Raw genomic sequence first — 24,841 nt, 5'->3', positions numbered from 1 at the left:
AAAAAGGCATGGGTGTAATAAACACATTTTGAGTTGAGACTTTAACTTTGTAGAAATTTCATTTGGCTCATCCCTCCTCTAAACTGGCTGATGCACATTAGGTGGATAAAAGGGCAGCCAGAATGCCACAGACCTCTCCTTGTAGCCAGTTCTATTCTGGTGTAGCCAGTATTGACTTTATCTCAGGATGTAGCAGTGGTGCAAAAAGATGGTTGGATCTGATGAAATGTTTTGTTGTGAATTCCAGAAATATTCCTTTGCAGAGAATACTCAAAAATAAACTCTGTTCCTGGACATTTGGTATGTTCAGGGAGTTTTTGTACATATGCATCACACATTCTTTTCCAGATGCATTCATATATTTAATTAATTCAGTACATTCATAACCCACTTCTCAGAGATATATGCCCACAAAGGGGCTTATGAACAATAAAGGGGTTGGACACAATAAAGGGTTGGAGCATATATAAATATATAAAAACAGCCTATCAAAATTGAGGAAATTAAGCTATGTTGATGTTGTTGAGAGTGGAAAACACCTACTCAGGAAAGGCTAACCTGGTTCCGGACCATTTAAGGCATTAAGGGCGCAATCCTATGCATGTTTAGACAGAGAAAAGGCCTACAAGGTAATATTACCAGCACTTCGAAACCAGCATAGAAACAAATGGGTAATTAATGTAACTGGTGCAAAAGAGGTGTCATATGCTGAGATGTTCTAGTTCGCAGCAGCTTTAGAAGATGTTTCTTCCGTATCCACTGGAGAGCCAGTGTGCCTTAGAGGTTAGAGTATTAAGACTGAAACCAGGAAGATAGTGGGAAGAGGAAAAACTATGTATGTTGCCCTGAGCTTCTTGGAGGAAGGGTAAATAAAAATGTAAGTAGCAAATAATAAGTAAGGTGGCATTAAGAAATGTAAATCACCTGTTTGTGTTATAATCCCCAAGGGCATGTTTGCCTCTTGAACTGCATTGGTTGTACCCTGAATGATTAGGAGCTTGAGCTGTGAATGACCTCTGGCCACACATCACCCTCTTTTGGAGTTGGGTGTAGCTTCATGGGAATATGATCCTGTCTTCAGCTCTTCCTTCTAGGGAGGTTTTGGTGGAATTCTGGGATGGTCTGAGCATGAGCTGCTACCCTTCCTCTTTAGGCAGAGGGTTGCCCTGCCCTCATCGTGTCTCTGGGTTGTTCCTTATATTCTTCTCTCTCTTGTTGTTGTTGTTGTGAACGTTCATGCCTCATGAAGAAAGCCAGTGGCTTGTAGAAGTTCTAAATAATTGAACTTTCCAAGAGTCTCATTCTGTGGTGCCAGCATGGACAGGGAAAGCACCTGCCTGGCCTTCCACCCTTGCTTCAGTGACACAGGCGTGGGCCTTCATTCAAGAGGGCATGATTTATTCTATTGTTTTCAACTGCACAAGAAGCCAGTGAAGCCCCCCATCCCCAATGTGTGAGCACCTCCCAAAAAAATTCTAATGGAAAAAATAAAAATATGAAAGAGGGAAGAGTAAATGAGAATTAGAGAAATTAAGAGAAAGAGAGACAGGAAGGAAAAAAGGAAGAAAAGGATAGGAAAGTAAGAGAAGGGACAATGAAGGTGCCTTGCAAAGAATGGGTGAGATTATCTTCCCTCCCTAAACTATAGTTGGACTCAGATTTCCTCCCTGCAAAAAGTGTAACTGGATTTCCTCCCCACAAAAAATGTAAATGAGGAGCTGAGATCCCTTTCCTGTGATTATATATGTGCAACTAGAATGTATCCTTTCACAAGATGGTTGTCCTGAAAAATATATTGAAGGTTCTGTATGTATACTAGGGATTGTTGTTGTTGTTCAGTCGTTCAGTCGTGTCCGACTCTTCGTGACCCCATGGACCATAGCACGCCAGGCCTTCCTGTCCTGCGCTCTCTCCCGGAGCGTGCTGAAGTTCATGTTCATTGCATCCGTGATGCTATCTAGCCATCTCATCCTCTGCCGTCCCCTTCTCCTTTTGCCTTCAGTCTTTCCCAGCATCAGGGTCTTTTCCAGGGAGTTTTCTCTTCGCATTAGGTGGCCAAAATATTGGAGCTTCAGCCAATATTTCAGTCCTTCCAATGAGCAGTCAGGGTTGATTTCCTTTAGGATGGACTGATTTGACCTCCTTGCAGTCCAGGGGACTCGTAAGAGTCTTCTCTAGCACCACAGTTCGAAAGCATCAATTCTTCGGCGCTCAGCCTTCCTTATAGTCCAGCTCTCACAGCCATACATTACTACTGGGAAAACCATAGCTTTGATTAGACGGACCTTTGTCGGCAAGGTGATGTCTCTGCTTCTTACTATGCTGTCTAGGTTGGCCATAGCTTTCCTCCCAAGGAGCAAGCGTCTTTTAATTTCATGGCTACAGTCACCGTCTGCGGTGATCTTGGAGCCCAAGAAAGTAAAATCTGTCACTGCTTCCATTTCTTCCCCTTCTATATGCCAGGAAATGATGGGGCCAGATGCCATGATCTTAGTTTTTTTAATGTTGAGTTTCAAACCAGCTTTTGCACTCTCCTCTTTCACCCTCAACAAGAGGCTCTTTAGATCCTCTTCGCTTTCTGCCATTAGGGTGGTATCGTCTGCATATCGGAGATTGTTGATAATTCTCCCAGCAATCTTAATTCCGACCTCTGATTCATCCAACCCGGCATTTCTCATGATGTACTCTGCATATAAGTTAAATAAGCAGGGTGACAATATGCAGCCTTGTCGTACTCCTTTCCCAATTTTGAACCAATCGGTTGTTCCATGTCTGGTTCTTACTGTTGCTTCTTGACCCTCGTACAGGTTTCTCAGGAGACAGGTAAGGTGGTCTGGTACTCCCATCACTTTAAGAATTTGCCACAGTTTGTTGTGATCCACACAATCAAAGGCTTTAGCGTAGTCAATGAAGCAGAAATAGACGTTTTTCTGGAATTCTCTTGCTTTCTCCATGATGCAGCGAATGTTGGCAATTTGATCTCTAGTTCCTCTGCCTCTTCTAAACCCAGCTTGTACTTCCGGTAGTTCTCGGTTCGCATACTGCTGAAGCCTAGCTTGTAGGATTTTGAGCATCACCTTGCTGGCATGTGAAATAAGCGCAATGGTGCCAGAGTCTGAACACTCTTTGGCGTTGCCCTTCTTTGGAATTGGAATGTAAACTGACCTTTTCCAGTCTTGTGGCCACTGTTGAGTGTTCCAGATTTGTTGGCATATTGAATGCAGCACTTTAACAGCGTCATCTTTTAGGATTTTAAATAGCTCGGCTGGAATACTGTCATCTCCGCTAGCTTTGTTGTTACTAATGCTTCCTAAGGCCCACTTGACTTCACTCTCTAGGATGTCCAGCTCAAGTTCAGTGACCGCACTATAATGGCTATCAGGGACATTCAGATCTTTCCTGTATAGTTCTTCTGTGTATTCTTGCCACCTCTTCTTAATCTCATCTGCTTCTGTTAGGTCCCTGCCTTCTTTGTCCTTTATCATGCCTGTCTTTGCACAAAACGTTCCCTTGAGATCTCCGATTTTCTTGAAGAGATCTTTCCCATTCTGTTGTTTTCCTCGATTTCTTTGCATTGTTCATTTAAGAAGGCCTTCTTGTCTCTCCTTGCTATTCTCTGGAACTCTGCATTCAGTTGGGTATATCTTCCCCTTTCTCCCTTGCTTTTCGCTTCCCTTCTTTCGTGAGCAACTTGTAAAGCCTCATCAGACAACCACTTTGCTTTTTTGCATTTCTTTTTCTTTGGGATGGATTTCGTTGCTGCCTCCTGAACAATGTTACGGACCTCCGTCCATAGTTCCTCAGGCACTCTGTCTATCAGGTCTAATCCCTTCAATCTATTCCTCACCTCCACTGTATATTCATCAGGGATATGATTTAGGTCATACCTGAACGGTTTAGTGGTTTTCCCGACGTTCTTCAATTTAAGCCGAAATTTTGCAAGAAGCAGCTCATGATCTGAGCCACAGTCAGCTCCAGGTCTTGTTTTTACTGACTGTATGGAGCTTCTCCATCTTTGGCTGCAAAGGACATAATCAATCTGGTTTCGATATTGACCATCTGGTGACGTCCATGTGTAGAGTCGCCTCTTGTGCTGTTGGAAAAGAGTGTTTGCTATGATCAGCATGTTCTCTTGGCAAAACTCTATTAGCTTTTGTCCTGCTTCATTTTGTACACCAAGGCCATGCCTGCCTGTTATCCCGGTGATTTCTTGACTTCCGACTTTAGCATTCCAATCCCCTGTGATGAAGAGGACATCTTTTTTTGGTGTTAGTTCTAGAAGGTGTTGTAGGTCTTCATAGAACCGATCAACCTCAGCTTCTTCGGCCTCAGTGGTTGGGGCATAGACTTGAATTACTGTGATGTTGAATGGTTTGCCTTGGATTCGTACTGAGATCATTCTATCATTTTTAAGATTGTACCCCAGTACTGCTTTTCCCACCCTTTTGTTGACTATGAGTGCTATTGCATTTCTTCTAAGGGATTCTTGCCCACAATAGTAGATATGATGGTCACCTGAATTAAATTCGCCCATGCCTGTCCATTTTAGTTCGCTGATTCCCAAGATGTCGATGTTCAATCTTGCCATCTCATGTTTGACCACCTCCAGCTTACCTTGATTCATTGATCTGACATTCCAGGTTCCTAAACAATATTATTCTTTACAGCATCGGATTTTCTTTTCACCACCAGACACATCCACAGCTGAGTGTCCTTTCGGGTTTGGCCCAGCTGCTTCACTCTTTCTGGCGCTACTTGGAAATACCCTCTGCTCTTCCCCAGTAGCATATTGGACACCTTCCGACCTGAGGGGCTCATCTTCCGGCGTCATATCTTTTAGCCTTGTGATACGTTCCATGGGGTTTTCTTGGCAAGAATACTGGAGTGGGTTGCCATTTCCTTCTCCAGTGGACCACATTTTGTCAGAACTCTCTGCCATGACGTGTCCGTCTTGGGTGGCCCTGCACGGCATAGCTTATGGCTTCACTGAGTTACGCAAGCCCCTTCGTCACAACAAGGCAGTGATCCATGAAGGGGATACTAGGGATAATAGGTTCTAAAGCTGTCACAGAATAGAGGCTCTTCACAAAATGGCAGCTCCAAAACTGCATAGCTACCCTTGACTTGCAAATTTGTTGTAAGGGCTTGGGAGCAATTGGTGCAGTAAGAAGATCACAAAGATATATAGTAAAACATTTGGGAATAAATCCAGCAGGAATTGGCAGAGAAACTTTTAGAAGCCAGGCGTGTTACTATAAGGGCGGGGGGGGGGGGGCTATGAGCTAGGAGACAGGGGATTCCCTCCCTTAAAGGAACAAAACATACAGACACTACTGCAGTGTAACAAAAATCCCATGTCTTATTGACAAAGTTCTCTGGAAATGCACGAACATACATCAATATAATATATATATATATATATATATATATATATAACAAACTGGCCTTAACTGCGGCTGGATTCCCTGTGCTCTTTGGCCATGTAAGGCCTGGCAATGTGCTGGGTGAGCTGAGCTGAGGCCTTGTCTCAGGGCTTCTCCACACCAGGCTTCTTTTCCTGCAACTTTACTGGGGCTTCTGCTTCCGGATTCTTTGTGGGATAAAGATCAGCCGTTTAAATACATTTCTCCTATTTTTTCCGGGGATTTCCTTTATCTGTAAGTTCTATATGTTTCATTATACAGCCACTAGATGGCATTGTGGTTATAGTCATTACACGTTGGAGTCATTACACGTTGAGACTCAAATAGATTCAAATTGCCATTTTTTAAATAGCTCATTATCACCATTACAACTAAAGCCGTGGAAATGGTCACAAAGTACGGGAGTGGCCCTGGAGAGTGACAACATCATGTAAAGGACCACAAACCTCCATGAATAACCAATCTCGATTGCAGGATAAAAGCCCCATGTGGAGAAGCCCTCAGTCTGGGAGCCTGCCTGAGAAATATTGCCTCCTGAACAGCCTGGGCTGAACTGAACCTTCTGCAAGTCCAATCATGTGATATGAGTGTTCTTCAAGAAGTCTACAGTTCTTTGGAAGGATGATGGACTAATACTGCTGAACAGGAACAACAGGACTCCAAAGGACCCTGGGAGTTGGAGCATCTCAAACAATCCTATCACAGTGAAAGCATTAAAGCGCTCCAACTGTTAACCTTGACATCTGTGGAAACCACACAGGTTTCCTCTATGGGGAAAGCAATATCCAAGGCCAATGAAAAACCAGCAGACAAAGCTGGCGCCCTCCTCCTACACACTTCTGGAGATGCAAAGAACCTGACTCTGAGTGCATACATATTTTCTGCAAGAGTAGTTGTGAGTAAGTTAGCATCTCTTTTTTTCTCCCTATAACAGTGCAGAATTGGTACATAGGGCTGAGATGGAGTTTCAGTACTTAAAAGTCCATATTCCTAACCGCACAAAAACTTAGTTTCCACTGCACATTTTTTCCAACTGCACAAAATGTGTCCAGCTGCACGTTAGAATAACCTCTTCAACAGGGCAGATAATATTTCCTTTCCTGCTTGCCTAAGTAGGAATCCACTATACACTGATAAAACAGTTCCACAGCTTCATTATAATGGCAAAGTCCTTTATCTAGAACAGGGATGGGGAACCTGTGGCCTTCCAGGTGTTGTTAGACTGCAACTCCCATCAGCCCTCACCATAGCCTATGCTGGCTAGGGCTGATGGGAGTTGTAGTCCACCAACATATGGGGGAGCACACATTCCCCAGTCCTGATCTCAGAGCCACAGGGACAGAAGGCGATGCAGAGCTTGGGCTCAAGACATCAAGTCCAGTCCAGACTTCCTTACTCTGCCCCACCCTGGCCTTTCTACTCTCTTAGATATACATATATTGTAATATGATGTCTGATTAGCAGTTGACTATTGGACCAAATATGGTCTGCCTGACTGGTTTGCTAAAGGTTCTTCAGATTCCAGTAAATGCCCTAAAGAGTTGGCTCAAATGGGTAGAAGTCATCACTGACCATACAATATGTTTCCACTGCTAATTAAGTCATCTGTAAACCACAGGTGTAAGCAACATAATAATCTCTGTGGTGAGATAATTGCTGTGAACTGGCAAGAGACTGGCTTACTGCCAAGGGAACTATTTCAGGGACCCAGCCGTCCCTTTGTTGAAAGCAGTAGCTCATTTTAAGAAACGGTCCAGACAGTAAGTCAGCCATCTCTGACCTGGTTCCCCTTCAGATGTGTTGGACAACAACTCACATGACTCCAGCTGATGGAGTTGTAGTCCAACATTTCTGCAGGGCGCCAAGTTGAGGAAGGCTGCAGTAAGCGTTCACCAAAAGTGACAATGGATGGAAGTTGTCTTTCATGTCTTCATGCTCAAAAAGAGAGGCATTATGCTTTCAAGTGTTTTAAGCCAAAGGGCATCTCTGCACCAGCCTAAACTCCTGCATTTTGGGGCTTTCTGCTTCCGTTTTAAATGCAGGATCATGACGACTCCCCTTTTTCACGTGCTTTTCCCCCTCCCCTTCCTCCTGTATCTGAGTCTTCCATTGTCTTTCATTGATCTTGCTCCTCTTCTTGCCACTTTTACTGTTTTCAGGGAGGAAAATGAAAAACAGAACAAAGGGCATTGAGTGCAGGAGACATGGAGGGTCATGGCAGGGTCACGACCTCATGTAAAGAGCCCGCAAACTTCCATGAAGGAGCAATCTCAATCGCATGATAAAAGCTCTGTGTGAAGGAGCCCAAAGAGACTTTTCCTCTGATTAGTTGATTTTAAAGAGGAAAGCTCTGATCAGTGATTTTAATCAAGTTTTCCATTTGTACTTTGGCAATTATCTCAAAAGTTACATTCCCAATTGGCTGTTATAATTTGAAGAGTAGTGACTTGACTTTATATCTGTTGCATCTTTCTAGAAAGTAACAGAAAACTTCTTATTGCACAATTTAGAATCAGACTAAAGAGAATAGGGAAGACCCACAGATCAGTTAGATATGAGCTCACTAATATTCCTAATGAATATGCAGTGGAGGTGAAGAATAGATTTAAGGGACTAGATTTAGTAGATAGGGTCCCGGAAGAACTATGGACAGAAGTTCGCAACATTGTTCAGGAGGCGGCAACAAAAAACGTCCCAAAGAAAAAAGAAAACCAAGAAGGCAAGATGGCTGTCTGCTGAGACACTGGAAGCAGCCCAAGAAAGAAGGAAAGCAAAAGGCAACAGTGATCGGGGGTGATATGCCCAATTAAATGCAAAATTCCAGAGGTTAGCCAGAAGAGATAAGGAATTATTTTTAAACAAGCAATGCACGGAAGCGGAAGAAGATAATAGAACAGGAAGGACAAGAGACCTCTTCCAGAAAATTAGAAACATTGGAGGTAAATTCCAGGCAAAAATGGGTATGATCAAAAACAAAGATGGCAAGGACCTAACAGAAGCAGAAGAGATCAAGAAAAGGTAGCAAGAATATATGGAAGACCTGTATAGGAAGGATAATAATATTGGGGATAGATTTGACGGTGTGGTCAGTGAGCTAGAGCCAGACATCCTGAAGAGTGAGGTTGAATGGGCCTTAAGAAGCATTGCTAATAACAAGGCAGCAGGAGACGACAGTATCCCAGCTGAACTGTTTAAAATCTTGCAAGATGATGCTGTCAAGGTGATGCATGCCATATGCCAGCAAATTTGGAAAACACAAGAATGGCCAACAGATTGGAAAAAATCAACTTATATCCCCATACCAAAAAAGGGAAGCACCAAAGAATGTTCCAACTATCGAACAGTGGCACTTATTTCACATGCCAGTAAGGTAATGCTCAAGATCTTGCAAGGTAGACTACAGCAATTCATGGAACGAGAATTGCCAGATGTACAAGCTGGGTTTCGAAAAGGCAGAGGAACTAGAGACCAAATTGCCCATATCCGCTGGATAATGGAGAAAGCCAGGGAGTTTCAGAAAAACATCTATTTCTGTTTTATTGACTATTCTAAAGCCTTTGACTGTGTGGATCATAACAAATTGTGGCAAGTTCTTGTTGGTATGGGGATACCAAGTCATCTTGTCTGCCTCCTGAGGAATCTGTATAACGACCAAGTAGCAATGGTAAGAACAGACCATGGAACAACAGACTGGTTTAAGATTGGGAAAGGAGTACAGCAGGGTTGTATACTCTCACCCTACCTATTCAACCTGTACGCAGAACACATCATGCGACTTGCTGGGCTTGATGAAGCCAAGGCTGGAGTTAAAATCGCTGGAAGAAACATTAACAATCTCCGATATGCAGATGATACCACTTTGATGGCTGAAAGCGAGGAGGAGCTGAGGAACCTCATGACGAAGGTGAAAGAAGAAAGTGCAAAAGCTGGGTTGCAGTGAAACCTCAAAAAAACCAAGATTATGGCAACCAGCTTGATTGATAACTGGCAAATAGAGGGAGAAAACGTGGAGGAAGTGACAGACTTTGTCTTTCTAGGTGCAAAGATTACTGCAGACGCTGACTGCAGCCAGGAAATCAGAAGACGTTTACTTCTTGGGAGGACAGCAATGACAAATCTTGATAAAATAGTGAAGAGCAGAGACATCACGCTGACAACAAAGGTCCGCATAGTTCAAGCAATGGTATTCCCCATAGTAACCTATGGCTGCGAGAGCTGGACCATAAGGAAGGCTGAGCGAAGGAAGATAGATGCTTTTGAACTGTGGTGCTGGAGGAAAATTCTGAGAGTGCCTTGGACTGCAAGAAGATCAAACCAGTCCATACTCCAGGAAATAAAGCCAGACTGCTCACTTGAGGGAAGGATATTAAAGGCAAAACTGAAGTACTTTGGCCACATAATGAGAAGACAGGATACCCTGGAGAAGATGCTGATGCTAGGGAAAGTGGAAGGCAAAAGGAAGAAGGGCCGACCAAGGGCAAGATGGATGGATGATATTCTGGAGGTGACGGGCTCGACCTTGGGGGAGCTGGGGATGGCAACGGCCGACAGGAGGCTGTGGAGTGGGCTGGTCCATGAAGTCACGAAGAGTCAGAAGTGACTGACCGAATAAACAACAACAACAAATGCTCCAGAAGAGGTTTATGTATGTATCATAGTATAACTGCATGGCCTATGTTAGCTTCATACCCACTAGTTTCATACCCACTATGAAGCTCACATTAAGATTTAGTGCCTCAGTAGTTATGTACTAAAGACGTAATGTCATATCAGTGCATCTTTACACACAAGATTTACAGTAGATATTTGTGGTGATATATTTATTTATTTAAAATATTTTTATGCCGCCTTTCAACACAAAACCTCCTCAAGGCAGTTTATAAGATAAAATGTTAAAACAATAAAATACAAAATACAATTAACTTAAGTAGCACATAAAACATACAAAATAACAGCAAAATTTATAAAATAAAAATGGGCATCCATTAATTTAAAAGTTGACTGGAACATCCAGGTCTTTAAGGCCTGTTTCTAAACAGCCAGGGAGGAAGGAACACGCACATGCTGTGATAGGGCATTCCACAAGGATGGGGCCTCCTCAGAAAAGGCCCTAATCTCTTGTGTCAGCAATACTGACTGCAGTGTTGGTGCAATGTCAAGTTTCACCACATGGCTATCTCTTAATAAGATATGCCAAGGCTCAGGCCTGATGTGACACAGCCCTGTACTCTAATTTTTAGTGACATTGGATAGGCTGTGATGATTACTCAGTTTGTGGGATACACTCTGCATATTGTCAAAGGCACCCTCAGTCATTCCTGGGCCAAGCTCTGACATGTGTTACACATTCTGAGCCTAAGCCCTGACTCAAAATTAACCCTATTAACACTCAAAAATGACAACTTTCTTACATGTAAGTGTATCTCCATACAGGGAAAGGGCCATAGGTGAAGTAGCCCTAAGCTTTTGTTTGCTGCTTGCACAATTATTCTTGGGATTATTCTGTAAGTTACTTAGGCTGTCCTTCAGAGCTCTAACATAAATGCCTTTCTCAGTTTGATTCATAGTCTTGAAGAGAGAGAACATCTATTTTGCTACGCCCTAAGAAACTATTCTTTCTGTGCATAGAAAAGAGGATAATGCTGACAAAACTTGAACTAGCACTTGCACAAACTCGGAACCAATCCACGTGGTTTATTTTGGGCCATTTAACTGGGCAGATTTTGGGGGTCAGCTGGCTGTTTTTAATAGTACAAACAGTAAGAGCAGATCCATACAATATATTTGTCATACGCATGTTCTGGGCAGAAAAATCCCAGGAATCCCAGGAACATACGAAGCTGCCTTGTACTGAGTGAGACCACTGGTCCCTCTAGCTCAGCTTCACTGACAGGCATCAGGTTTCCGGGATTTCAGTCAGGAGTGTTTTCCAGCCCTCCCTGGAGATGGCAGGGATTGAACCTGGGACCCTTTGCATGCAAAGCAGGTGCTCTTCTGAATTTTCAGTACACTCATTATCCTTTTTTGTTAGTTTTCAGCTATTATAGGAATATCAGAGGAGTACAACAATCAAACTTCTACATACAACTTAAAAATATATATGATAGCAATGTGCTGTTATATTTTGTAATCTGTTGACTGACAGCAATATACAGTTGCACTTTATTATTGGATCTATATTGTCTACTCTATTGTCTCTTTATTTGCCAGAAAAGCAAATAGTGAATTCAACAACTATTTTTAATGTTACTCTCTAATAAAATATTAATTTGCTAATAAGTGATGTATAAACAAAAGAGCTTTGGGAACATGATAGAGCAATCCCTCTCTCCCTAATTTTCTAATATAGCGACTTCTCTAAGAGAAAATGTACACTTTCTACCTTTCCAGAATTATGTGGATGTGGTCAATTATTTAACAGTACAGTCAGGGCCAGAAATATCGGAACAAGGATAACTGTTTTGGCAGTTGGCCTCTGTACACCACCACATCGAAGTTGAAAGGAAACACACCCAGATGGGAGTGAAGTCAGGACTTGCAGCTGTAATTCAAGGGGTTTGACAAAAGTGGAGCACTAACCATTCAGGAAGGACAGCCAGTGGCATACACACACCCTGTCGTTGGTGGCTCATAAGTAATGGAACAAACCAACATCATTTCAAACTTAAGGATCGCCTTTAATAGTTGGATGATAATCCTTTGCAGTCAATGACTGCCTGAAGTCTGGAACCCATGGACATGGCCAAATGCTGAGTTTCCTCCCTTGAGATGCTTTGCCAGGCCTTTACTACGGTTGCCTTCAGCTGCTGCTTGTTTGTGGGTGTTTCTGCCTTCAGTCTTGTCTTCAGTAAGTAAGAAGCATGCTCTATCGGGTTGAGATCAGGTGACTGACTTGGCCATTGAAGAACATCCCCCTTCTTTGCCTTGAGAAACTCTTGGGTAGCTTTTGCTATATGTTTTGGGTCATTATCCATCTGCAATATGAAGAGGCGTCCTATCAGTTTGGCAGCATTCGGCTGAATCTGAGCAGAAAGTATAGCCCTATACACTTCGGAATTCATCCTGCTACTTTTAGCAGCAGTCAGGTCGTCAATAAACACCAGTGACCCAGCTCCATTGGCAGCCATACATGCTCATGCCATAACACTGCCTCCACCATGTTTGACAGATGATGTGGTATGCTTTGGATCATGAGCTGTTCCTTTCCCTCTCCATACTTTTCTCTACCCATCATTCTGGTACAAGTTACTCTTGGTTTCATCAGTCCAAAGAATCTTATTCCAGAACTGGGCAGGCCTTTTTAGATGTTTGCTGGCAAAGGCTAATCTGGCCTGTCTGTTCTTGAGCATTACCAGTGGTTTGCACCTTGTTGTGAAGCCTCTGTATTTACATTCATAAAGCTGTCTCTTGACTGTAGATGTTGACAATGACATGGCTACCTCCTCAAGAGCGTTCTTGACCTGGCTAGATGTTGTGAAAGGGTTCCTCTTCACCATGAGCAGCATTCTGCGGTCATCCACTTTAGTTGTCTTCTGTGGTGTTCCAGGCCTTTTGCTGTTGCTGAGCTTGCCAGTTAAGTCCTTCTTTTTCAGAATGTTCCAAACTGTTGTATTGGCCACTCCCACTGTTTTTGCTATCTCTCTGATGGGTTTATTTTGTTTCCTCAGCCTAATGATGGCCTCCTTCACTCGCATGGACACCTCTTTAGACCTCATATTGGGAGTTCCAGTGAACAGCTACCAAATGCAAATGTAACACTCAGAACCACCTCCAGGCCTTTCATCTGCTTGATTGGTCATGGGGTACCAAGGAAACAGGCCACACCTGGCCATGCAGCTGCTTGTCAGCCATTCGTTCCATTACTTATGAGCCACCAACGATGGGTGTGTGTGTATGCCACTGGCTGTACTTCCTGAATGGTTAGTGCTCCACTTTTGTCAAACCCCTTGCATTACAGCTGAAAGTCCTGACTTTGCTCCCATCTGGGTGTGTTTCCTTTCAACTTCAATGTGGTGGTGTATGGAGGCCAACTGCCAAAACAGTTATCCTTGTTCCAATATTTCTGGCCTTGACTGTATATCTTATGATCTCACACTCATATGCAGATAGTACTTTAAAGAGTTTTTCTAACTGAAAACATAATTATATATGAAATCCAAGTCTTGATTTTAAAAGGTCATTGTTACCTAGGGAGGGAAGAGGATAAATGTGGTGGTCATAAAGGAGCATGTTGATTTGCATGTTAATGGGGGTCTACACCATTACATTAGGCTTCAGTATAAGCACCATCTCACACTTCTTATGGCAGTCATGTTTGCTGAGGATATGCCATTGTTACAGTGTCATTTGTTATGGTAAATGTATGAAAGGGAGAGAGGTGCATCTCCAAACATAGCCTTTGCATCTTGGCCAATCACAACTCCCAGCATGCATCCCCAGCTGTTTAGAAATGCACATGTCTTTCAAACTTGTTTTCGGCAGCAAATGCCACTGTAGCCATGGCAAATGTGATTCTGTTTAATGTATGAAACAACTGTAAGACCTTGGAAGAAACTGAAATTAATTATGTCCTGGAAAAGCAGACAAAGGCAATAGCCGTTCCACAATTATTGTGGAAGATTTAAGAGTCTACACATGACATAGGAATTCTGGAATTGGAATGTTCAACGTCTTCTTAAGTGAGAAGCACTGACTACCTCTAGTATATATCCTCTATTCCACTGAAATGGGGTCTGTACTTGAGAACCTCATGCAAACCCCACCAAAATTAATTAAAGTTGTTTGACAGCAGTGCTTGGTGAAATGCACCAAGAGTAAAGTTGAAATGCATTGTCTCAGGGGTGGTGTGAAATAGAGAGACATTCAGACTAGCAATATAAGTTAAATGGCATAAAATGCTTTTTAGGTTTTCAGAAATTGGCAGAACTAGGATTGGTTTAGGAAGGAAAGGATCGGAGACAAAGTTGTTTACAGCATGCTAATTTTAGTTGAGAGATAACAAGGCTGGGACGACAACTATCTATAATATAGATTCTGTGTGATACTATTGCTCCTTCTTACATCCATATACAGAGGAATACAGATATTGTCTGCTAAGGGCTCAACAAAATTAAATCCATCCTGACCATTGCATTCTAAATTTTGCTGGGAATATCGCTGAAGTTTAAAGAGCATACACAAAGGTGCCATGTCAGATTTCAGAACAGGGAAAAGATTCACAGCAGGATTCAAAAGCTGCTTCGATCAAATTCAAAGTCAAATTCCAGAAAGTGCATTAAGACTTTTTACACTTCACAATTACCAGAGATATAGATGCTCCTGAGGAATGATCATATGTGGTCTGAAATACTGTGTTTGTGTGGGCAGGAGGTGGGGGAATCCCTTCCTTCCCTGTCCTCCCTAAAAGGCACTCCCATGCATACCATTTGATATTTTAACAGGGATTTTCTGGCCTAATCAGAACTGTAAAGTTCCAGTCTTCATGTGCCAAATATGTGTTTACTGAAGCAGGAAAATGGGGGGAAGATAGAGCAGGATCGCTCTAGCAGGCCTTGCTGTAACCTACACACATTCAGTAGAATGTCAGAACAGATCCTATGTATGTAGAAACTCTACATGCATAGACTGTGTGCAACTTGCAAAAGGCAGGTCCTCAATCATGCGGACAAACCTTTGTGCATATAGTTGTATACATATAAACACACAGTTGTGTGAACAGGGCTATAAAATTATTTCCATGCAAGGAGTCTGGCATGCTCTCATTTCTGTATCATTGTTGTCAGGATCTCTTCTGTGTGGTATATTTTTTTCATTAAGTTTGGCAAATGAGCATCTAGAATGGAGCACAATGGCAACTGCTCCTGTGCAGCAAGGCAGATAAGCATTTTTGTACTGAGAATGGTCTTGAATATCAAGGTACATGGGTTTAGGAACAAGCATGGAAAAATATGCCTTCAAACCCACAGTGGCCTCCAATTTCCCTTTTCTGATTCAGGGGAAATACTGCGGGCCATTAGTTAACTGTGCTACTGAGCTGGGAGTACTTTCGCTGAAGGTAATATTTGGGCTTGTACAACTGATCTAGTTTCTTCAGACCACCTTCTAGGCTGGTCTCTTTTCCAGACGTATCCAAGGGCCTCTATCCGATTCTTCACAACCTGTCAACATTGTATTATCTACACTTTCTTCTCTCCCTTCTACTTCTGTCATTCTGTTCTTCTCCATCACATTGATGGTTCTTCCCTTAAAACTCTGACAGACCCCCGCCCACTCCCTCCTCCACTTTATTATGCACTTTTACCAGTTGTGTGGTTTTAGCTACTATATTACCAGGGGCAATTCTCAAAGTGATCTAACTTTCCACCTTCTATGCAATATCACTTCTAGAGCATTATTACCTCAAATAGCACACGATAAAGACAGCTCCTCTTTCTACTGAAACGCTCTGTTCTCCCCCAGCCTTGTTGTTGCTGCCATCGCTAGCAATACTTTTTATTTTTCTCAAAAATGCACCATCTGACTCTTTTCTTCTCCTACATACAAACTGTTGATTTTCTCCAACCTCTTCAGCATCTTTAAGATCAGCTTCCCTCCTCTCTACATCTTCTATTGAAACCCTCACCCATTAATTATTAATTAAATGTTTAATAATGAAATCTTTTTTCCATGTGTACATTTCAGACGGCTGCCATTTTGCCAGTAAACTCAAGCTGCTTAAAAGAGAAGTACAAAATGTTCTGTGTGGAATTACTTTAGAACACATTCCTGACCACATCTTATTTATGCTGTTCATAGGTATTGGTAAGGTACCTATATGCTGGTTCATTGATTGTAGAGTAGAAGCACTGGATTTATTCTTCTTTTCTGAAGAACATTATGCTTTTCATTTCAAATAAAAGGGGGAACCCCCATTTTAAAAAAATGGTTTGAAACTGGGGCAACCATTTAAATTGCTTGCGATTTTTGAAAATGTGAGCTGTGAAGCCCTTTAGCCTTACATGGAAAGATATTAGCCACAGCACCTCTGCTAGTGTGTTCCCAGCTATCAGTGTCAAAATGCTTGCAGTAAAAATGGAATACCAAGGGCAGAATCCTATGCATGTTTAGACAGAAAAAAGTCCTACATGCTGCCTGGGGAATGCTGGGAGTTGTAGGACGTTTTTGTCTAAACATGCATAGGGTTGCAACCTAAGTGGCCTTTCTAGCCCAACATCCCACAAGTTGTGGGAGGGGTATTTTTGCACTGGCAGCAGTTCTATGTCAGACCAGTTCTTGGTGTGTTCTGCATAATCATCCCAGGAGGTAGCCTTTGCAGCTTAGAGATTTGAGTGCTGCTTGCTTACAGCTTGGTTGTTCCAATGTGAGCTTCTGAGGAAACATTGACCTTTTCTAGAATCTTAGTTCACTTTTTAATTTTATCTTGTAGGAATTGTACGTGCCCAGACATGCCTGTGAATATGGAAGAATCTAGGCAGGTGAGCTGTGAATTGCCAATGAAACAGATGTTTTTGTAAAGTACGAAACAACTTCTCAAGTGCAGAAAATCATCACAAGCCATGAAATACATTTTATCACTTGTTTATATACTATGTTTTCTTCAAATCCTGATTTCATTGGCAGTCTGTTCTCCCAAGAGTGAAACTGCACACTTTCCTTAGATGCAAGCACAGTTCCATTGCTTTCAGTGGAGTTGCCTCTAATCTGGGCAGATACTGAAGAATCTTTCTCTGGGGTTACCAGTAGTAATTTCAGCACACACACACACCCTAAACTGGAGCCCACCAAAATGATCTTATAAATGGGCATTAACTATGAGTGTGTTCAGATTTGCATAATTTGGGCAGTTAGCCCACTGTGAAACTCCATCCACCATGTTCTTTTCAGATGTACAATCTTTTCCTAAGGATCGGGGTTAGGGGAAGTACGTTTGTCTTGTTTCTTGCTGGCTGACTGTATTGGCTCATTCCCTGTGATGTCCATCCATCTTCAAAGTAGTTCTACAACTTAAAAAAAAGTGTTGTTGTTGTTAAAGGCTAGGAATTAATGTTCACTTGAATGGAGGAACAAACTGTTCATAATTTTAAGTTAATTTCAAAAATAAAGCCACGTGAAAGGCAAAACAATCAATTGAATCACTATTTGATTTACTAGTTAGTATGACTGTTAGCCCCCTTCATGGATCACTGCCTTGTTGTGGCGAAGGGGCTTGCGTAACTCAGTGAAGCCATAAGCTATGCCCTGCAGGGCCACCCAAGACGGACACGTCATGGCAGAGAGTTCTGACAAAATGTGGTCCACTGGAGAAGGAAATGGCAACCCACTCCAGTATTCTTGCCAAGAAAACCCCATGGAACTTATCACAAGGCTAAAAAATATGACGCCGGAAGATGAGCCCCTCAGGTCGGAAGGTGTCCAATATACTACTGGGGAAGAGCAGAGGGTATTTCCAAGTAGCGCCAGAAAGAGTGAAGCGGCTGGGCCAAAGCCGAAAGGACACTCAGCTGTGGATGTGTCTGGTGGTGAAAAGAAAATCCGATGCTGTAAAGAACAATATTGTTTAGGAACCTGGAATGTGAGGTCAATGAATCAAGGTAAGCTGGAGGTGATCAAACATGAGATGGCAAGATTGAACATCGATATCTTGGGAATCAGCGAACTAAAATGGACAGGCATGGGCGAATTTAATTCAGGTGACCATCATATCTACTATTGTGGGCAAGAATCCCTTAGAAGAAATGCAATAGCACTCATAGTCAACAAAAGGGTGGGAAAAGCAGTACTGGGGTACAATCTTAAAAATGATAGAATGATCTCAGTACGAATCCAAGGCAAACCATTCAACATCACAGTAATTCAAGTCTATGCCCCAACCACTGATGCCGAAGAAGCTGAGGTTGATCGGTTCTATGAAGACCTACAAAACCTTCTAGAACTAAGACCAAAAAAAGATGTCCTCTTCATCATAGGGGATTGGAATGCTAAAGCAGGAATCAAGAAATCACCGGGATAACAGGCAGGCATGGCCTTGGTGTACAAAATGAAGCAGGACAAAAGCTAATCGAGTTTTGCCAAGAGAACACACTGATCATAGCAAACACTCTTTTCCAACAGCACAAGAGACGACTCTACACATGGACATCACCAGATGGTCAATATCGAAATCAGATTGATTATGTCCTTTGCAGCCAAAGATGGAGAAGCTCTATACAGTCAGTAAAAACAAGACCTGGAGCTGACTGTGGCTCAGATCATGAGCTTCTTGTTGCAAAAATTCGGCTTAAATTGAGGAACGTAGGGAAAACCACTAAACCATTCAGGTATGACCTAAATCATATCCCTTATGAATATACAGTGGAGGTGAGGAATAGATTTCAGGGATTAGACCTGATAGAGTGCCTGAGGAACTATGGACAGAGGTCCGTAACATTGTTCAGGAGGCAACAACGAAATCCATCCCAAAGAAAAAGAAATGCAAGAAAGCCAAGTGGCTGTCTGATGAGGCTTTACAAGTACCTGAGGAAAGAAGGGAAGCGAAAAGCAAGGGAGAAAGGGGAAGATATATCCAACTGAATGCAGAGCTCCAGAGAATAGCAAGGAGAGACAAGAAGGCCTTCTTAAATGAACAATGCCAAGAAATCGAGGAAAACAACAGAATGGGAAAGACTAGAGATCTCTTCAAGAAAATCGGAGATCTCAAGGGAACGTTTTGTGCAAAGATGGGCATGATAAAGGACAAAGAAGGCAGGGACCTAACAGAAGCAGATGAGATTAAGAAGAGGTGGCAAGAATACACAGAAGAACTATACAGGAACGATCTGAATGTCCCTGATAGCCATGATAGTGCACTCACTGAACTTGAGCCGGACATCCTCGAGACTGAAGTCAAGTGGGCCTTAGGAAGCATTACTAACAACAAAGCTAGCGGAGATGACAGTATTCATAGAATCATAGAATAGAATCATAGAATAGTAGGGTTGGAACTACAAGGCCTACAAGGCCATCGAGTCCAACCCCCTGCTCACTGCAGGAATCCAAATTCCAGCTGAGCTATTTAAGATCCTAAAAGGTGATGCTGTTAAAGTTCTGCATTGAATATGCCAACAAATTTGGAACACTCAACAGTGGCCACAAGACTGGAAAAGGTCAGTTTACATTCCAATTCCAAAGAAGGGCAACGCCAAAGAGTGCTCAAACTACTGTACAATTGCGCTCATTTCACATGCCAGCAAGGTGATGCTCAAAATCCTACAAGCTAGGCTTCAGCAGTATGCGAACTGAGAACTACCGGAAGTACAAGCTGGGTTTCGAAGAGGCAGAGGAACTAGAGATCAAATTGCCAACATTCGCTGGATCCTGGAGAAAGCAAGAGAATTCCAGAAAAACGTCTATTTCTGCTTCGTTGACTGCGCTAAAGCCTTTGATTGCGTGGATCACAACAAACTGTGGCAAATTCTTAAAGTGATGGGAGTACCAGACCACCTTACCTGTCTCCTGAGAAACCTGTACGAGGGTCAAGAAGCAACAGTAAGAACCGGACATGGAACAACCGAGTGGTTCAAAATTGGGAAAGGAGTACGACAAGGCTGCATATTGTCACCCTGCTTATTTAACTTATATGCAGAGTACATCATGAGAAATGCCGGGTTGGATGAATCACAGGTCGGAATTAAGATTGCTGGGAGAATTATCAACAACCTCCGATATGCAGACAATACCACCCTAATGGCAGAAAGCGAAGAGGATCTCAAGAGCCTCTTGTTGAGGGTGAAAGAAGAGAGTGCAAAAGCTGGTTTGAAACTCAACATTAGAAAAACGAAGATCATGGCATCTGGCCCCATCACTTCCTGGCATATAGAAGGGGAAGAAATGGAAGCAGTGACAGATTTTACTTTCTTGGGCTCCAAGATCACCGCAGACGGTAACTGTAGCCATGAAATTAAAAGATGCTTGCTCCTTGGGAGGAAACCTATGGCAAACCTAGACAGCATAGTAAGAAGCAGAGACATCACCTTGCCGACAAAGGTCCGCATACTCAAAGCTATGGTTTTCCCAGTAGTAATGTATGGCTGTGAGAGCTGAACTATAAGGAAGGCTGAGCGCCCAAGAATTGATGCTTTCGAACTGTGGTGCTGGAGAAGACTCTTACGAGTCCCCTGGACTGCAAGGAGGTCAAATCAGTCCATCCTAAAGGAAATCAACCCTGAGTGCTCATTGGAAGGACAGATACTGAAGCTGAAGCTCAAATATTTTGGCCATCTAATGCGAAGAGAAAACTCTCTGGAAAAGACCCTGATGCTGGGAAAGACTGAAGGCAAAAGGAGAAGGGGACGGCAGAGGATGAGATGGCTAGATAGCATCACCGATGCAATGAATATGAACTTGAGCACGCTCCGGGAGAGAGTGCAGGACAGGGGGGCCTGGCGTGCTGTGGTCCATGGGGTCACGGAGGGTCGGACACGACTGAACGACTGAACAACAACAACAATGACTGTTAGCATGAGGAAGCCAAGCTCACCCTACTGGGTAACTATGTGCTGTAACTCATGTTTTTTGGTATGCCTGTACACACTAAATTCCTTTGAAGAATGTTGCAATTATCTCATCATCAGTGCTGCTGAGAAAGTGACATTCTCAGGAAACGAATGATCCATTAGATAACTAGAGTGTCCTTCATGGCTCCAGAGCTTTGAAGTTCTGTAAGTCTTTCAGCCCAATCCATTGGCCATACAGGCTGGAATCCTGGTTGGATACCAGGTTTAGTACTGCTTCCTAAATCTCAGTGGTAAAGCTTTCTTTTAGTTTTTGCTTTATCCTAGATTGCAACATTATCTAGTCATAATAATTGCAAGACAGCTAGTTTTATTCAGTTCTGATCAGGTACTACTTTGGTGGATCTTTTGTATTATTACAATATTAATTTTAAAGTGTCTTGGCCACCCCTTGGCCATTTCTGCATTAACTGTTTTCTGAGGGATCAGATATGCTCTGATAGTCTTGATCAGCAAGAGAGTTCCGAGAGCCAGGTTCAGTTGTCCAAGGACTTTAGATTATTCCATACTGATTATCATCCTTACTCTGGATTGTACAGACCGTTCCTTCCTCAGACATTGCTTTCCATCGCACTTTGTTGGTATTATGTCTTCTTAGTCCCCACATCTGCTTTTCATTCTTTGGGGTCCTCAAGAGAAATAGGCTTGAGAGATTCACTGAATGGGAGAACTAGGGCAAAATGCTTGTTGACCAGCGTGAATGGATGTGTTCTGCTGATGACTGTGAAGCCTGCACCTCTCTGCCCTTTTGGCTTAACTTAATCTTCTTTTGTCATCCCTTTTTATTCTATCCATCTTACTCAGGGTAGATTTGAGAGCTAGTCAGGGATCATCTCCTGACACAAGACACAGTCTGCACTGGACTGAGCAACAAGACAGCCCAGGGAGGTGAATTCTCTAGAAAGAAAGAAGCAAGCATAGGCACAGTGGGAATACCTAAAAACAAACCAGTGGAAGATAGGTTGCTCTGCTTCCCTACCTGAACTACACAGTCTAAACACAGAACGAGAAATGAGCGCAAAAGCCTTTTAACATCTTTCTTCATCTCTGTCTTGACTGGCTCATGCAGACTGTAAACCTGGGCAAGGATTGTAGCACTGTGATGTTATGTATGGTACCTACCACTTCGTTGTACTAAATAAAGACCCATTAAAATCTATGGGAGTTGTGCCATGATTTCAATGGGATAAGGGTTGCACCCTAGTAGTATCACACTAGCCTCATAGGGTTTAGAACTCCCAGAGAAGAGAGTATAAATTAATGTTAATATTAGCCAGTAGAACAAATCCTATAGTCCCGGACTCACTGCAGTATAACTTGGAGAAGAATCATTATTGTGTCATGTCCAAAGCACACTTTGAAAAGAAAACAAAAGAAATGACATGCTTCTGGCAGTATCTGTTTATTTGCTATTCTGAAGCTGCCTTGTGTACTTGCATGAACAGCTTTTAATAAGTATAACTATGGCTGATAAAGCCCCCAGTTACCTGAAATTAAAATGTATCCCCTGGTGTCCTAGGGCCAATGTCACACTGGGTGGAAACAGCCATAATGGCAAGAGAAGAGGCCTCAGAGCAAGGGGACAGGATCTTGGCCGTTGAGTGGCTACTGGCATCCATCCTGCCAGCAAATGCTATCATTAACCACCAGAAAGGCAGTGACAGGCTTCTGATAAGCACAGTCGGCTCTTGGGCAGGCAATGCCACAGGCAGATAATAATTTTGACACCTCCTCCTTTTCTTTCTGATTAACAGCAGACTGAGAAAAGGACACAAGGAAAATGTATAGCTATATTTTTCCGCCTAGCCTTTCAAAGAAAAGCATTTTAATGAAATACAGATGTTTTAAAAGTTGATTTAGTGTTGCAAGCAAGGGATGGCTCCTATGAAATATAACAGCCATTCACAAACCATTGCTCACATTGCTGCCTCCATGTGAGATACGGGATATGCTCCAAAGATATTGCCCTATTCATTCTTATTTCTAATTGTGGAGATGAGCTGGTACCATTAAGAACAAAGCTGTTTGGTCTTAACACCCAACAAGTTTTCCCCACAAGACAGAAGTATTAAATGGTAGCCAACTTTATCCCCTATCATCACATTTCCTGAGGGCTTGCCTGCTCTGGCTCTTCCCCATGCATTAATGCCTATTTAATGTGCCCCATCTGTGCCATGTGTGCCATGTACAATTAGGAACTGGTGTAACCAATACACTAAAAGTTGTCTAGAATTAAATTTTACTGCTATGTCTTACAGTTGTGAGGGCAGACATCTGTGGTGTTCTGTCACTCCAGCTGTTGTAGATAAGGACCAACCAGCCTTTTTTTCTTCGTGTGCACTTTTCTCCCTTTTGCTTGGGTGTGAGCAAACACACTGAAGCTCGGTTCATGCAGTATGAGGTTTCTGTTAGTCACTAAGCAAGCCAGCCTGAGATTGGGAGTAGAGCTTGATCTGGATGGTGTTGCTCTCCCTCTGAAGGATCACGTTTGCAGCTGTGGGGTACTCTTGGACCCAGCATTGCTCCTGGAGAGCCAGGCAGTGCCTGTGTCCAAGAGTGCTTTTGCCCAGCTCTGACTGGTGTGCCAGCTTCACCCCTTCCTGGGGAAGGCAGATCTGGCCACAGTGATTCATGCCTTAATTACCTCTCACTTAGACTACTTTAAAGGTCTGTATATGAGGCTGTCCTTGGAAAGTATTTGGAAACTACAGCTAGTGCAAAACAGAAAGGCCAGATTGTTGTGTGGAGTGCACTTTATAGACCATATAATACTAGTCTTTAACCAACTCCCCTTGCTTCTTATTTGTTTCCCAGCCCAATTCAAGATGCTGGTTTTGACCTACAAGGCCCTAAATGGCTTGGGGTCAGCATATCGAAAGGCCACTGTCTCCCATATGAGCCTGCCCATAATTTGTGGTCTTCATCAGTAATCCTGCTGTATGTCCTACCGCCAAGAGAGGCTAGGTTGGTGGGTACATGAGACGGGGCTAATAATAATAACAACAAACAGAAGAAGAAATGCGTAATACGTAAGAAAAGCCTAGCTAGATCATACTAAGGGTCCATCTTCTTGAGCTTCTTGTTTCTAAAAGTTGCCAGCCAGATCCCTCCTGGAAGGCCATAAAGCAGGACATGAAGGCAACTTTTTGCCCCCAGTATCTGGTACTCGGAGGTATACTGCCTCTGAACATAGAGGTTCCAGTTCACTGTTATGGCTAATCGCTGGTGATAGAGCCATCTTCCTCCACAAGTTTGTCTAACCCTTTAAAAAAGCCATCTAGGTGTGTGGCCATCACCACGTGTTGTGGCAGCAGATTCCATAAATGAATTATGCATTGTGTGAAGAAAGACTGTCCTTTCGTCAGTATAAGTGGGAAATAGGAAATTCCATTTAGGCTGCAATCCTACTTACACTTACCTGGAAGTAAGTCCCATTGAACACAATGGGGTTTACATCCAAGCAGACATGTATACGATTGCATTGTTTGAAGAATTCTACCAGAAGTTCGATTAATTTGCTTTTTTTCACAATTAACTACGAGTAAGCCAGGCAAATGTCTGGATCAAAATAACTATTGACACAATCCTAAATGAAATGCCAAAGCTGTACAGAGTAGACCTAGAATCATGTCAAGTGCTCTGAGCACCACTAGATGTCTCACAAGCTATCTAAAAAAACCTACCCAGTTTCATATGTTAGCTACACTGTTCATTCACATGATCTTAGCATTTTCTTATCTCCATTGCTCCCCTTTACTTTGTATGTGTTACTTACACATTCCTTCCAGTAGAATGTAGGGATTTTCAAGAGGACGATTGCATCATCCATACATCTGTGTGCTGAATAGAAAAATAGAACCTTAGTGGTAA

General features: G+C 42.7%; 1 protein-coding gene across 28 annotated transcripts in view; it reads left to right on the top strand.

Annotated features, from left to right (window-relative positions):
* TMEM229B (transmembrane protein 229B) overlaps nt 1-24,841 on the top strand; it is a 77,632-nt gene that overhangs the window by 46,896 nt on the left and 5,895 nt on the right. For 15 of the 28 annotated variants that reach the window (XM_084848365.1, XM_084848345.1, XM_084848263.1 and 12 more), the window contains one exon: nt 16,849-16,897. The exons of 5 other annotated variants lie outside the window; for them this stretch is intronic. In XM_084848365.1, the coding sequence (XP_084704491.1) occupies nt 16,868-16,897 (30 nt within the window). In that variant the 5' untranslated portion in view covers nt 16,849-16,867. 8 more of the 28 variants (XM_084848292.1, XM_084848298.1, XM_084848304.1 and 5 more) reach the window with 6 other exon arrangements.

The sequence above is a fragment of the Heloderma suspectum genome, chromosome 1 (assembly GCF_057233095.1).
Source record: "Heloderma suspectum isolate Gila_16-S chromosome 1, 16-S_ref, whole genome shotgun sequence".
Classification (NCBI taxonomy): Eukaryota; Metazoa; Chordata; class Lepidosauria; order Squamata; family Helodermatidae; genus Heloderma; species Heloderma suspectum.
This window is presented reverse-complemented; position numbering and strand designations above follow the sequence as displayed.